Source organism: Somniosus microcephalus, chromosome 4 (genome assembly GCF_052327205.1).
Source record: "Somniosus microcephalus isolate GS21.2 chromosome 4, FLI_Smic_1.0, whole genome shotgun sequence".
NCBI classification, from domain to species: domain Eukaryota; kingdom Metazoa; phylum Chordata; class Chondrichthyes; order Squaliformes; family Somniosidae; genus Somniosus; species Somniosus microcephalus.
Window position 1 is genome coordinate 183,612,428 of NC_140990.1, and position 15,082 is coordinate 183,627,509.

At 51.9% G+C, this 15,082-nt stretch overlaps 1 protein-coding gene across 2 annotated transcripts in view; it reads left to right on the forward strand.

Moving 5' to 3' along the window:
- LOC147120054 (uncharacterized) overlaps positions 1-15,082 on the forward strand; it is a 210,655-nt gene that overhangs the window by 17,787 nt on the left and 177,786 nt on the right. For both annotated transcript variants that reach the window (XM_085985571.1, XM_085985572.1), the window contains exons 4-5: positions 5,693-5,881; positions 14,889-15,079. In XM_085985571.1, coding sequence (XP_085841697.1) covers positions 5,693-5,881; positions 14,889-15,079 — 380 coding nt within the window. The remainder of the gene's footprint in view (positions 1-5,692; positions 5,882-14,888; positions 15,080-15,082) is intronic.

The window sequence follows — 15,082 nt, forward strand, 5'->3', positions numbered from 1 at the left end:
GGAGTTGGATGGGGTACAGTGTGTGTGTGAGGGTGGGGAGTTGGATGGGGTACAGTGTGTATGTGAGGGTGGGGAGTTGGATGGGGTACAGTGTGTGTGTGAGGGTGGGGAGTTGGATGGGGTACAGTGTGTGTGTGTGAGGGTGGGGAGTTGGATGGGGTACAGTGTGTGTGAGAGGGTGGGGAGTTGGATGGGGTACAGTGTGTGTGTGAGGGTGGGGAGTTGGATGGGGTACAGTGTGTGTGTGAGGGTGGGGAGTTGGATGGGGTACAGTGTGTGTGAGAGGGTGGGGAGTTGGATGGGGTACAGTGTGTGTGTGAGGGTGGGGAGTTGGATGGAGTACAGTGTGTGTGTGAGGGTGGGGAGTTGGATGGGGTACAGTGTGTGTGTGAGGGTGGGGAGTTGGATGGGGTACAGTGTGTGTGTGAGGGTGGGGAGTTGGATGAGGTACAGTGTGTGTGTGAGGGTGGGGAGTTGGATGAGGTACAGTGTGTGTGAGAGGGTGGGGAGTTGGATGGGGTACAGTGTGTGTGTGAGGGTGGGGAGTTGGATGGGGTACAGTGTGTGTGAGAGGGTGGGGAGTTGGATGGGGTACAGTGTGTGTGTGAGGGTGGGGAGTTGGATGAGGTACAGTGTGTGTGAGAGGGTGGGGAGTTGGATGGGGTACAGTGTGTGTGTGAGGGTGGGGAGTTGGATGAGGTACAGTGTGTGTGAGAGGGTGGGGAGTTGGATGGGGTACAGTGTGTGTGTGAGGGTGGGGAGTTGGATGGGGTACAGTGTGTGTGAGGGTGGGGAGTTGGATGAGGTACAGTGTGTGTGAGGGGGTGGGGAGTTGGATGGGGTACAGTGTGTGTGTGAGGGTGGGGAGTTGGATGGGGTACAGTGTGTGTGAGGGTGGGGAGTTGGATGAGGTACAGTGTGTGTGAGGGGGTGGGGAGTTGGATGGGGTACAGTGTGTGAAAGGGTGGGGAGTTGGATGGGGTACAGTGTGTGTGTGAGGGTGGGGAGTTGGATGGGGTACAGTGTGTATGTGAGGGTGGGGAGTTGGATGGGGTACAGTGTGTGTGTGAGGGTGGGGAGTTGGATGGGGTACAGTGTGTGTGTGAGAGGGTGGGGAGTTGGATGGGGTACAGTGTGTGTGTGAGGGTGGGGAGTTGGATGGGGTACAGTGTGTGTGAGGGTGGGGAGTTGGATGGAGTACAGTGTCCGTGTGTGAGGGTGGGGAGTTGGATGGGGTACAGTGTGTGTGTGAGGGTGGGGAGTTGGATGGGGTACAGTGTGTGTGTGTGAGGGTGGGGAGTTGGATGGGGTACAGTGTGTGTGTGAGGGTGGGGAGTTGGATGGGGTACAGTGTGTGTGAGAGGGTGGGGAGTTGGATGGGGTACAGTGTGTGTGTGAGGGTGGGGAGTTGGATGGGGTACAGTGTGTGTGTGAGGGTGGGGAGTTGGATGGGGTACAGTGTGTGTGAGGGTGGGGAGTTGGATGGAGTACAGTGTGTGTGTGAGGGGGTGGGGAGTTGGATGGGGTACAGTGTGTGTGTGAGGGTGGGGAGTTGGATGAGGTACAGTGTCCGTGTGTGAGGGTGGGGAGTTGGATGGGGTACAGTGTGTGTGTGAGGGTGGGGAGTTGGATGGGGTACAGTGTGTGTGTGAGGGGGTGGGGAGTTGGATGGGGTACAGTGTGTGTGTGAGGGTGGGGAGTTGGATGGGGTACAGTGTGTGTGTGTGAGGGTGGGGAGTTGGATGGGGTACAGTGTGTGTGAGGGTGGGGAGTTGGATGGAGTACAGTGTGTGTGTGAGGGGGTGGGGAGTTGGATGGGGTACAGTGTGTGTGTGAGGGTGGGGAGTTGGATGGGGTACAGTGTGTGTGTGAGGGTGGGGAGTTGGATGAGGTACAGTGTCCGTGTGTGAAAGGGTGGGGAGTTGGATGGGGTACAGTGTGTGTGTGAGGGTGGGGAGTTGGATGGGGTACAGTGTGTGTGTGAGGGTGGGGAGTTGGATGGGGTACAGTGTGTGTGTGAGGGGGTGGGGAGTTGGATGGGGTACAGTGTGTGTGAGGGTGGGGAGTTGGATGGGGTACAGTGTCCGTGTGTGAAAGGGTGGGGAGTTGGATGGGGTACAGTGTGTGTGTGAGGGTGGGGAGTTCAATGGGGTACAGTGTGTGTGTGAGGGTGGGGAGTTGGATGGGGTACAGTGTGTGTGTGAGGGTGGGGAGTTGGATGGGGTACAGTGTGTGTGTGAGGGGGTGGGGAGTTGGATGGGGTACAGTGTGTGTGTGAGGGTGGGGAGTTGGATGGGGTACAGTGTGTGTGTGAGGGTGGGGAGTTGGATGGGGTACAGTGTGTGTGTGAGGGGTGGGGAGTTGGATGGGGTACAGTGTCCGTGTGTGAAAGGGTGGGGAGTTGAATGGGGTACAGTGTGTGTGTGAGGGTGGGGAGTTGGATGGGGTACAGTGTGTATGTGAGGGTGGGGAGTTGGATGGGGTACAGTGTGTGTGTGAGGGTGGGGAGTTGGATGGGGTACAGTGTGTGTGTGTGAGGGTGGGGAGTTGGATGGGGTACAGTGTGTGTGAGAGGGTGGGGAGTTGGATGGGGTACAGTGTGTGTGTGAGGGTGGGGAGTTGGATGGGGTACAGTGTGTGTGTGAGGGTGGGGAGTTGGATGGGGTACAGTGTGTGTGTGAGGGTGGGGAGTTGGATGGGGTACAGTGTGTGTGTGAGGGTGGGGAGTTGGATGGGGTACAGTGTGTGTGTGAGGGTGGGGAGTTGGATGGGGACAGTGTGTGTATGAGGGTGGGGAGTTGGATGGGGTACAGTGTGTGTGTGAGGGTGGGGAGTTGGATGGGGTACAGTGTGTGTGTGAGGGTGGGGAGTTGGATGGGGTGCAGTGTGTGTGAGAGGGTGGGGAGTTGGATGGGGTACAGTGTGTGTGTGAGGGTGGGGAGTTGGATGGGGTACAGTGTGTGTGAGGGTGGGGAGTTGGATGGGGTACAGTGTGTGTGAAAGGGTGGGGAGTTGGATGGGGTACAGTGTGTGTGTGTGAGGGGGTGGGGAGTTGGATGTGGTACAGTGTGTGTGTGAGGGTGGGGAGTTGGATGGGGTACAGTGTGTGTGTGAGGGTGGGGAGTTGGATGGGGTACAGTGTGTGTGTGAGTGGGTGGGGAGTTGGATGGGGTACAGTGTCCGTGTGTGAAAGGGTGGGGAGTTGGATGGGGTACAGTGTGTGTGTGAGGGTGGGGAGTTGGATGGGGTACAGTGTGTATGTGAGGGTGGGGAGTTGGATGGGGTACAGTGTGTGTGTGAGGGTGGGGAGTTGGATGGGGTACAGTGTGTGTGTGTGAGGGTGGGGAGTTGGATGGGGTACAGTGTGTGTGAGAGGGTGGGGAGTTGGATGGGGTACAGTGTGTGTGTGAGGGTGGGGAGTTGGATGGGGTACAGTGTGTGTGTGAGGGTGGGGAGTTGGATGGGGTACAGTGTGTGTGAGAGGGTGGGGAGTTGGATGGGGTACAGTGTGTGTGTGAGGGTGGGGAGTTGGATGGGGTACAGTGTGTGTGTGAGGGTGGGGAGTTGGATGGGGTACAGTGTGTGTGAAAGGGTGGGAAGTTGGATGGGGTACAGTGTGTGTGTGAGGGTAGGGAGTTGGATGGGGTACAGTGTCCGTGTGAGGGGGTGGGGAGTTGGATGGGGTACAGTGTGTGTGTGTGAGGGGGTGGGGTGTTGGATGGGGTACAGTGTGTGTGTGAGGGTGGGGAGTTGGATGGGGTACAGTGTGTGTGTGAGGGTGGGGAGTTGGATGGGGTACAGTGTGTGTGTGAGGGTGGGGAGTTGGATGGGGTACAGTGTGTATGTGAGGGTGGGGAGTTGGATGGGGTACAGTGTGTATGTGAGGGTGGGGAGTTGGATGGGGTACAGTGTGTGTGTGAGGGTGGGGAGTTGGATGGGGTACAGTGTCCGTGTGTGAAAGGGTGGGGAGTTGGATGGGGTACAGTGTGTGTGTGAGGGTGGGGATTTGGATGGGGTACAGTGTGTATGTGAGGGTGGGGAGTTGGATGGGGTACAGTGTCCGTGTGTGAAAGGGTGGGGAGTTGGATGGGGTACAGTGTGTGTGTGAGGGTGGGGAGTTGGATGGGGTATAGTGTGTGTGAGGGTGGGGAGTTGGATGGGGTACAGTGTCCGTGTGTGAAAGGGTGGGGAGTTGGATGGGGTACAGTGTGTGTGTGAGGGGGTGGGGAGTTGGATGGGGTACAGTGTCCGTGTGTGAAAGGGTGGGGAGTTGGATGGGGTACAGTGTGTATGTGAGGGTGGGGAGTTGGATGGGGTACAGTGTGTGTGTGAGGGTGGGGAGTTGGATGGGGTACAGTGTGTGTGTGTGAGGGTGGGGAGTTGGATGGGGTACAGTGTGTGTGTGTGAGGGTGGGGAGTTGGATGGGGTACAGTGTGTGTGTGAGGGTGGGGAGTTGGATGGGGTACAGTGTGTGTGTGTGAGGGTGGGGAGTTGGATGGGGTACAGTGTGTGTGTGTGAGGGTGGGGAGTTGGATGGGGTACAGTGTGTGTGTGAGGGTGGGGAGTTGGATGGGGTACAGTGTGTGTGTGAGGGTGGGGAGTTGGATGGGGTACAGTGTCCGTGTGAGGGGGTGGGGAGTTGGATGGGGTACAGTGCGTGTGAGGGGGTGTGGAGTTGGATGGGGTACAGTGTGTGTGTGAGGGTGGGGAGTTGGATGGGGTACAGTGTGTGTGTGTGAGGGTGGGGAGTTGGATGGGGTACAGTGTCCGTGTGAGGGGGTGGGGAGTTGGATGGGGTACAGTGTGTGTGAGGGGGTGGGGAGTTGGATGGGGTACAGTGTGTGTGTGAGGGTGGGGAGTTCAATGGGGTACAGTGTGTGTGTGAGGGTGGGGAGTTCAATGGGGTACAGTGTGTATGTGAGGGTGGGGAGTTGGATGGGGTACAGTGTGTGTGAGGGGGTGGGGAGTTGGATGGGGTACAGTGTGTGTGTGAGGGTGGGGAGTTGGATGGGGTACAGTGTGTGTGTGAGGGTGGGGAGTTCAATGGGGTACAGTGTGTGTGTGAGGGTGGGGAGTTCAATGGGGTACAGTGTGTGTGTGAGGGTGGGGAGTTGGATGGGGTACAGTGTGTGTGTGAGGGTGGGGAGTTGGATGGGGTACAGTGTGTGTGAGGGGGTGGGGAGTTGGATGGGGTACAGTGTGTGTGTGAGGGTGGGGAGTTGGATGGGGTACAGTGTGTGTGTGAGGGTGGGGAGTTCAATGGGGTACAGTGTGTGTGTGAGGGTGGGGAGTTCAATGGGGTACAGTGTGTGTGTGAGGGTGGGGAGTTGGTTGGGGTACAGTGTGTGTGAGGGGGTGGGGAGTTGGATGGGGTACAGTGTGTGTGTGAGGGTGGGGAGTTGGATGGGGTACAGTGTGTGTGTGAGGGTGGGGAGTTGGATGGGGTACAGTGTGTGTGTGAGGGTGGGGAGTTGGATGGGGTACAGTGTGTGTGTGTGAGGGTGGGGAGTTGGATGGGGTACAGTGTGTGTGTGAGGGTGGGGAGTTGGATGGGGTACAGTGTCCGTGTGTGAAAGGGTGGGGAGTTCAATGGGGTATAGTTTCACTCTGTGCTGTACAGGCCCTGAACTGCCTGTCAGTCTGTGTTGTACAGGCCCCAACTTTAAAAGGAATTTTTTTTTTTCTCTACAGGTTTTATCTGTGACCCGAACCTGCTCCGAGGCACTTCCCTAAACTCACTGCTTCACCAGCAGACTAAATGCGATCTATCTGAGGTGCCCAGACCCTACCAGGTCCTTCCCTGCCTTCCATTTGCTCACCTCTACCAGACCTGGCCGTGTTTGGAGGAGGAAGATGAAGAGGAAGCAGTTCTTGATCCAGGTACGGAACACCAATCACTGCCAAGTTTGAGCCAGTCTGTATCTCAGAGCAGATTCTGTGGCCCAATAGACCAACAGTCAACTGTGTTGATGCAAAACCTGTCACAGGAGTTGGGCCTCTACACTAACCCACACTGTTCGCACTGTCAACTGCGTAGTAGTATAGACACAAGCTGCAGCCTTGGACCGGTGTTCCAAGGATGGAGTCCTGAGTCAAACATCACCATTTATTAATGTCACACATACTCACGACCAGCATTATAACTGATGCTTTGCCACTGAAGATACACACATTCCAGCTCAACCCCCATATATCTCCCAAACCATAGAAACATAGAAGATAGGAGCAGGCCATTCGGCCCCTCGAGCCTGCTCCGCCATTCAATGAGATCATGGCTGATCATCCAAACTCAGTTCCCTGTCCCTGCCTTCTCCCCATATCCCTTGATCCCTTTAGCCTTAAGCAATATATCTAACTCCTTCTTGAATATATTTAATGAATTGGCCTCAACTGCCTTCTGTGGTAGAGAATTCCATAGGTTCACCACTCTCTGGGTGAAGAAATTCCTCCTCATCTCTGTCCTAAATGGCTTACCCCTTATCTTTAGACTGTGACCCCTGGTTCTGGACTCCCCGACCATCGGGAACATCCTTCCTGCATCTAGTCTGTCTAGTCCTGTTAGAATTTTATAAGTTTCAATGAGATCCCCTCTCATTCTTCTAAACTCCAGCAAGTACAAGCCCAATCGACCCAATCTCTCCTCTTACGTCATTCCTGCCATCCCAGGTATCAGTCTGGTGAATCTTCGCTGCACTCCCTCCATGGCAAGAACATCCTTCCTCAGATAAGGCGACCAAAACTGCACACAATACTCAAGGTGTGGTTTCACCAAGGCCCTGTACAACTGCAGCAAGACATCCTTGTTCCTGTACTCGAATCCTCTCGCTACAAAGGCCAACGTACCATTTGCCTTCTTAACCGCCTGCTACACCTGCATGCTTACCTTCAGCGACTGGTGCACAAGGACACCCAGGTCTCGTTGCACTTCCCCTTCTCCCAATCTATTGCCATTCAGATAATAATCTGCCTTCCTGTTTCTGCCACCAAAGTGGATAACCTCGCATTTATCCACAATATATTGCATCTGCCATACATCTGTCCAATCACCCAACCTGTCCAAATCATACTGGAGTTTCTCGGCATCCTCCTCACAGCACACACGCCCACCCAGCTTTGTGTCTTCTGCAAACTTGGGGATATTACATCTAGTTCCCTCGTCTAGATCATTAATATATATTGTGAATAGCTGGGGTCCTAGCACCGATCCCTGCAGTACCCCGCTGGTCACTGCCTGCCACTCGGAAAAAGAGCTGTTTATTCCAACTCTTTGCTCCCTGTCTGCCAACCAGCTCTCTATCCAAGTCAATACCTTGCCCCCAATCCCACGTGCTTTAACTTTACACGCTGATCTCCTATGTGGGACCTTATCGAAAGCCTTCTGTAAGCCCAAATACACCACATCCACTGGTTCTCCCCTATCTACTCTACCAGTTACATCCTCAAAAAATTCCAGTAGATTAGTCAAACGTGATTTACATTTTGTAAATCCATGTTGACTTTGTCTGATCCTGTCACTGTTTTCCAAGTGCTCTGCTATTACACCTTTTATAATGGACTCTAGCATTTTCCCCACTACCAATGTCAGGCTTACCGGTCTGTAATTCCCCGTTTTCTCTCTACCACCTTTTTTAAATAGTGGGGTTACATTAGCTACCCTCCAATCCATGGGAACTGTTCCAGAATCTATAGAATTTTGGAAGATGACCAGCAATGCATCTACTATTTCTAGGGCCACTTCCTTACGTACCCTAGGATGTAGATTATCAGGCCTTGGGGATTTATCGGCCTTCAATCCCGTCAATTTCCCTAACACCATTTCCCTACAAATACTGATTTCATTCAGTTCCTCCCTCTCATTAGACCCTATGTTGCCCGACATCTCTGGGAGGTTATTTGTGTCCTCCTTTGTGAAGACAGAACCAAAGTATGTATTTAATTGGTCTGCCATTTCTTTGTTCCCCATATAAATTCCCCTGATTCTGACTGCAAGGGACCTACACTTAACTTCACCAATCTTTTTCTCTTCACATATCTATAGAAGTTTTTACAGTCAGTTTTTATGTTCCCTGAAAGCTTACTCTCATACTCTATTTTCCCCCTCTTAATTAATCCTGTTGTCCTCCTTTGCTGAATCCTAAACTGCTGCCAATCCTCGGGTTTGCTGCTTTTTCTGGCCAATTTATATGTCTTCTCCTTGGATCTTATGCTATCCCTAATTTCCCTTGTTAGCTACGGTTGAGTCACCTTTTTTGTTTTATTTTTATGCCAAACAGGGATGAACAAATTCTGTAGTTCATCCATGCGGTCTTTAAATGTTTGCCATTGCCTATCCACCGCCAACCCTTTAAGTAACACTCCCCAATCCATCCTACCCAACTCGCGCCTCATACCATCGTAGTTTCCTTTATTTAAATTCAGGACCCTAGTCTCTGAGTCAACTACTTCACTCTCCATCTTAATGAAGAATTCTATCATATTATGATCGCTCCGCCCCAAGGGGCCTCGCACAACAAGATTGCTAATTAATCCTTTCTCATTACATAAATACCCTGTCTAAGATGGCCTGGTCTCTAGTTGGTTCCTCAACATATTGGTCCAGGAAACCATCCCGTATACACTCCAGGAATTCCTCCTCCACAGCATTGTTACTAATTTGGTTAGCCCAATCGATATGTAGATTAAAGTCACCCATGATAACTGCTGTGCCCTTATTGCACGCATCTCTAATTTCCCGTTTAATGCCATCCCCAACCTCGGCATTACTGTTTGGGGGTCTGTATACAACTCCCACTAATGTTTTCTGCCCCTTGGTATTTCTCAGCTCTACCCATACAGATTCCACATCATCAGAGCTAATATCCTTCCTTACTATTGTGTTAACCTCCTCTTTAACCCGCAATGCTGCCCCACCTCCTTTTCCTTTTTCCCTGTCTTTCCTGAATATTGAATACCCTTGGATGTTGAGTTCCCAGCCTTGGTCACCCTGGAGCCATGTTTCCGTAATCCCAACCATATCATATCCATTTACATCTATTTGCGCAGCTAATTCATCCACCTTATTACGAATGCTCCTCGCATTAAGACACAAAGTCTTCAGGCTTGTTTTTTTAACGCTCTTAGACCTATTAGAATTATTATTTACTGTGGCCATGTTTGATTTAAAACCTTGACTTCTCTGCCTGCCACTTTTGCTTTTCTCCTTCCTGTCTTTTGTTTCTATCCTTGTTTCCCATTCCTCTGTCTCCCTGCACAAGTTCCCAACCCCCTGCCATTTTAGTTTAAACCCTCCCCAACAGCACTAGCAAACACTCCCCGTAGGACATCGGTCCCGGTCCTGCCCAGGTGCAAACCGTCCAGTTTGTACTGGTCCCACCTCCCCCAGAACCGGTTCCAATATCCCAGGAATTTGAATCCCTCCCCCTTGCACCATTCCTCTAGCCACGTATTCATCTGAAATATCCTTCTATTTCTACTCTGACTAGCATGTGGCACTGGTAGCAATCCTGAGACTACTACCTTTGAGGTCCTATTTTTTAATTTACCTCCTAACTCCCTATATTCAGCTTTTAGGACCTCGTCCTGGTTTTTACCTATATCATTGGTACCTATATGCACCATGACAACTGGCTGCTCACCCTCCCCCTCTAGAATGCTCTGCAGCCTCTCCGAGACATCTTTGACCCTTGCACCAGGGAGGCAACATACCATCCTGGAGTATCGTTTGCGGCCGCAGAAACACCTATCTATTCCCCTTACAATAGAATCCCCTATTACTATATGTCTCCCATTCTTTTTCCTCCTGTCCTGTGCAGCAGAACCACCCACGGAGCCAGGAAGTTGGCTGCTGCTGTCTTCCCCCGATAAGCCATCCCCCCCAACAATACCCAAAGCGGTATATCTGTTTGAGAGGGGGATGGCCACAGGGGACCCCTGCACTACCTGCCTGTGCCTACTACTCTGCCTGGTGGTCACCCATTCCCTTCCTGCCTGTGCAGCCTTTACTTGCGGTGTGACCAACTCCCTAAACGTGCTTTCCACGACGTCCTCAGCATCGCGAATGCTCCAGTACGTATCCATTCGCAGCTCCAGTGCTGCAATGCAGTCTGCCAGTAACTGCGGCTGGATACGCTTCCCGCACACATGGTCGTCAGAGACACAGGAAGTGTCCCTGATTTCCCACATAGTGCAGGAGGAGCATACCACAGCACCATGACTTACCCTTCAATTCATTTAAATTAACTTAAATCAAATCAATACCACCAATTACACTACAATTAAGTGATATACTCAAGGGCCCTTGGTTACTAGCACTGGAAACTATAACCACAAAAAAATTAAGACCTTCTAAACTTTATAAACTATGAACCTTAACTGTCAAACTATAGATTAGTATAAATACTCCCTGGCCGTACTCACCCAATCAGCTGCTCCCTCCTGCCCGCATCACGTTTTGAATCATAACGTGGCTCTGGAACGCCGCCGCCTGCCTGAGATTGGTAAGAAAGCCCGCGAAAGTGAGTTTAAATACTCATTGGGTCGCTCGTCTCGCTGCTCCCGACACCAGCCTCTGCAAAGAAAGCCCACGAAAGTGAGTTTAAATACTGGGTCTCCGGTCTCACTGCTCCAGACACCAGCCTCTGCAAAGAAAGCCCGCAAAAGTGAGTTTAAATACTCATTGGGTCTCCGGTCTCACTGCTCCCGACACCAGCCTCTGCAAAGAAAGCCCGCGAAAGTGAGTTTAAATACTCATTGGGTCTCCGGTCTCACTGCTCCCGACACCAGCATCTGCAAAGAAAGCCTGCGAAAGTGAGTTTAAATATTCACTGGGTCTCCGGTCTCACTGCTCCCGACACCAGCCTCTGCAAAGAAAGCCTGCGAAAGTGAGTTTAAATACTCACTGGGTCTCCGGTCTCATTGCTCCCGACACCAGCCTCTGTGAAGAAAGCCTGCGAAAGTGAGTTTAAATACTCACTGGGTCTCTGGTCTCACTGCTCCCGACACCAGCCTCTGCAAAGAAAGCCCGCGAAAGTGAGTTTAAATACTCACTGGGTCTCCGGTCTCATTGCTCCCGACACCAGCCTCTGCAAAGAAAGCCTGCGAAAGTGAGTTTAAGTACTCACTGGGTCTCCGGTCTCACTGCTCCTGACACCAGCCTCTGTGAAGAAAGCCTGCGAAAGTGAATTTAAATACTCACTGGGTCTCCGGTCTCATTGCTCCCGATACCAGCCTGTGAAAGAAAGCCCGCGAAAGTGAGTTTAAATACTCACTGGGTCTCCGGTCTCATTGCTCCCGATACCAGCCTGTGAAAGAAAGCCCGCGAAAGTGAGTTTAAATACTCACTGGGTCTCCAGTCTCACTGCTCCCGACACCAGCCTTTGTAAAGAAAGCCCGCGAAAGTGAGTTTAAATACTCACTGGGTCTCCGGTCTCACTGCTCCCGATACCAGCCTCTGTCAAGAAAGCCCGCGAAAGTGAGTTTAAATACTCGCTGGGTCTCTGGTCTCACTGCTCCCGACACCAGCCTCTGCAAAGAAAGCCCACGAAAGTGAGTTAAAATACTCACTGGGTCTCCGGCCTCACTGCTCATGGCTAGTAATTTAATCCATATGTACTGTTTCTAGCTGCACTGCTCCATAGGGATCTGCATTCCATGACCCTTTGCCCACTTTCGGTAGCAGTACCTATTAAGATGTCCCTGGGTGTGCTAAATATTATGGTCCCGAGGTTTCACAGAGAGCATTCATGATTGGGTTAGCAAGGTATAAAAAGGGAGCTGGGTGATGAAGCGAATCTAAAATGTAAAAAATATGCAAATATAAAAATATAACTGGATTCCTTAATATTTCTCAATCTAATTCCCTAACTAAAGCCCCTCCCTCTGATACATTAACTCTCCCATTGAAGCCCCTCCCTCGGGGACATTAACTCTCCCATCGAAGCCCCTCCCTCGGGGACATTAACACTCCCATCGAAGCCCCTCCCTCTGGTACATTAACTCTCCCATCGAAGCCCCTCCCTCTGGTACATTAACTCTCCATTGAAGCCCCTCCCTCTGGTACATTAACTCTCCCATCGAAGCCCCTCCCTCTGGTACATTAACTCTCCATCGAAGCCCCTCCCTCTGGTACTTTAACTCTCCCATTGAAGCCCCTCCCTTGGGGACATTAACTCTCCATCGAAGCCCCACCCTCTGGTACATTAACTCTCCCATTGAAGCCCCTCCTTCGGGGACATTAACTCTCCCATCGAAGCCCCTCCCTCGGGGACATTAACACTCCCATCGAAGCCCCTCCCTCTGGTACATTAACTCTCCATCGAAGCCCCTCCCTCTGGTACATTAACTCTCCATCGAAGCCCCTCCCTCTGGTACATTGACTCTCCATCGAAGCCCCTCCTTCTGGTACATTAATTCTCCATCGAAGCCCCTCCCTCTGGTACATTAACCCTCCAATTGAAGCCCCTCCCTCTGGTACATTAACTCTCCATCGAAGACCATCCATCTGGTACATTAACTCTTCCATCGAAGCCCCTCCCTCTGGTACATTAACTCTCCATCGAAGCCCCTCCCTCTGGTACATTAACTCTCCATCGAAGCCCCTCCCTCTGGTACATCAGCTCTCCATCGAAGCCCCTCCCTCTGGTACATTAACTCTCCCATTGAAGCCCCTCCCTCTGGTACATTAACTCTCCCATTGAAGCCCCTCCCTCTGGTACATTAACTCTCCATCGAAGCCCCTCCCTCTGGTACATTAACTCTCCATCGAAGCCCCTCCCTCTGGTACATTGACTCTCCATCGAAGCCCCTCCTTCTGGTACATTAATTCTCCATCGAAGCCCCTCCCTCTGGTACATTAACCCTCCAATTGAAGCCCCTCCCTCTGGTACATTAACTCTCCATCGAAGACCATCCATCTGGTACATTAACTCTTCCATCGAAGCCCCTCCCTCTGGTACATTAACTCTCCATCGAAGCCCCTCCCTCTGGTACATTAACTCTCCATCGAAGCCCCTCCCTCTGGTACATCAGCTCTCCATCGAAGCCCCTCCCTCTGGTACATCAGCTCTCCATCGAAGCCCCTCCCTCTGGTACATTAACTCTCCATCGAAGCCCCTCCCTCTGGTACATTAACTCTCTCATCGAAGTCCCTCCCTCTGGTACATTAACTCTCCATCGAAGCCCCTCCCTCTGGTACATTAACTCTCCATCGAAGCCCCTCCCTCTGGTACATTAACTCTCCATCGAAGCCCCTCCCTCTGGTACATTAACTCTCTCATCGAAGCCCCTCCCTCTGGTACATTAACTCTCCATCGAAGCCCCTCCCTCTGGTACATTAACTCTCCATCGAAGCCCCTCCCTCTGGTACATTAACTCTCTCATCGAAGCCCCTCCCTCTGGTACATTAACTCTCCATCGAAGCCCCTCCCTCTGATACATTAACTCTCCCATCGAAGCCCCTCCCTCTGGTACATTAACTCTCCATCGAAGCCCCTCCCTCTGATACATTAACTCTCTCATCGAAGCCCCGCCCTCTGGTACATTAACTCTCCATCGAAGCCCCTTCCTCTGGTACATTAACTCTCCATCGAAGCCCCTCCCTCTGGTACATTAACTCTCTCATCGAAGCCCCTCCCTCTGGTACATTAACTCTCCATTGAAGCCCCTCCCTCTGGTACATTAACTCTCCCATCGAAGCCCCTCCCTCTGGTACATTAACCCTCCATCGAAGTCCCTCCCTCTGGTACATTAACTCACCATCGAAGCCCCTCCCTCTGATACATTAACTCTCTCATCGAAGCCCCGCCCTCTGGTACATTAACTCTCCATCGAAGCCCCTCCCTCTGGTACATTAACTCTCCATCGAAGCCCCTCCCTCTGGTACATTAACACTCCATTGAAGCCCCTCCCTCGGGTACATTAACTCACCATCGAAGCCCCTCCCTCTGGTACATTAACTCTCCATCGAAGCCCCTCCCTCTGGTACATTAACACTCCATTGAAGTCCCTCCCTCTGGTACATTAACTCACCATCGAAGCCCCTCCCTCTGGTACATTAACTCTTTCTGATTGTATCTAATTGCATTACGCCCTGACTGACTAATTGTTCCAAACATTGCTGGTTTGTGTAACTCAGGTGAATTGTCCCCAGCCAACAGGTGGTTATAATTAAACACTGCTAACCCACTGCCCTGGTACATCCTGAGTGGAGCAGGCATTGCAGGTTCAGGCAATCCTCCAAACTGGCAGTAAGGAGGCTGCGATCCCACCAATCTGAGTCTTCCCCAGTTACTGATTTGGAGATACCTCGACTCCAGTGAATGTCCTGCTAGAGATACCTCAACTCTAGTGAATGTCCTGCTGGAGATACCTCGACTCCAGTGAATGTCCTGCTGGAGATACCTCGACTCCAGTGAATGTCCTGCTGGAGATACCTCAGCTCTAGTGAATGTCCTGCTGGAGACACCTCGACTCCAGTGAATGTCCTGCTGGAGATACCTCGACTCCAGTGAATGTCCTGCTGGAGATACCTCGACTCCAGTGAATGTCCTGCTGGAGATACCTCGACTCCAGTGAATGTCCTGCTGGAGATACCTCGACTCCAGTGAATGTCCTGCTGGAGATACCTCGACTCCAGTGAATGTCCTGCTGGAGATACCTCGACTCCAGTGAATGTCCTGCTGGAGATACCTCGACTCCAGTGAATGTCCTGCTGGAGATACCTCGACTCCAGTGAATGTCCTGCTGGAGATACCTCGGCTCCAGTGAATGACCTGCTGGAGCTACCTCGACTCCAGTGAATGTCCTGCACATGCTTCTGGAACCTGCTAGAAATCAGGAGAGGAAATTAATCCAAAGTTTAAATAAAATTGACTCTTTTTTTCTCGCTAAGGTGAGTCTTGCATCATCACGGATGGCGAGGATGGAGGAATGCAGTCCAACAGGTACAGGCCTGGGGGAAGTGAAAAACGGATGAAGAGAGAGAGTGGAGCGGCGTGTGCAGACCTGCGGGACTCTAGTCTCTACGTTTTGATCACACTTCCACCCAGTGACCTGGAGCAGGTCAAGGAGGAGGCTGAACAGGTA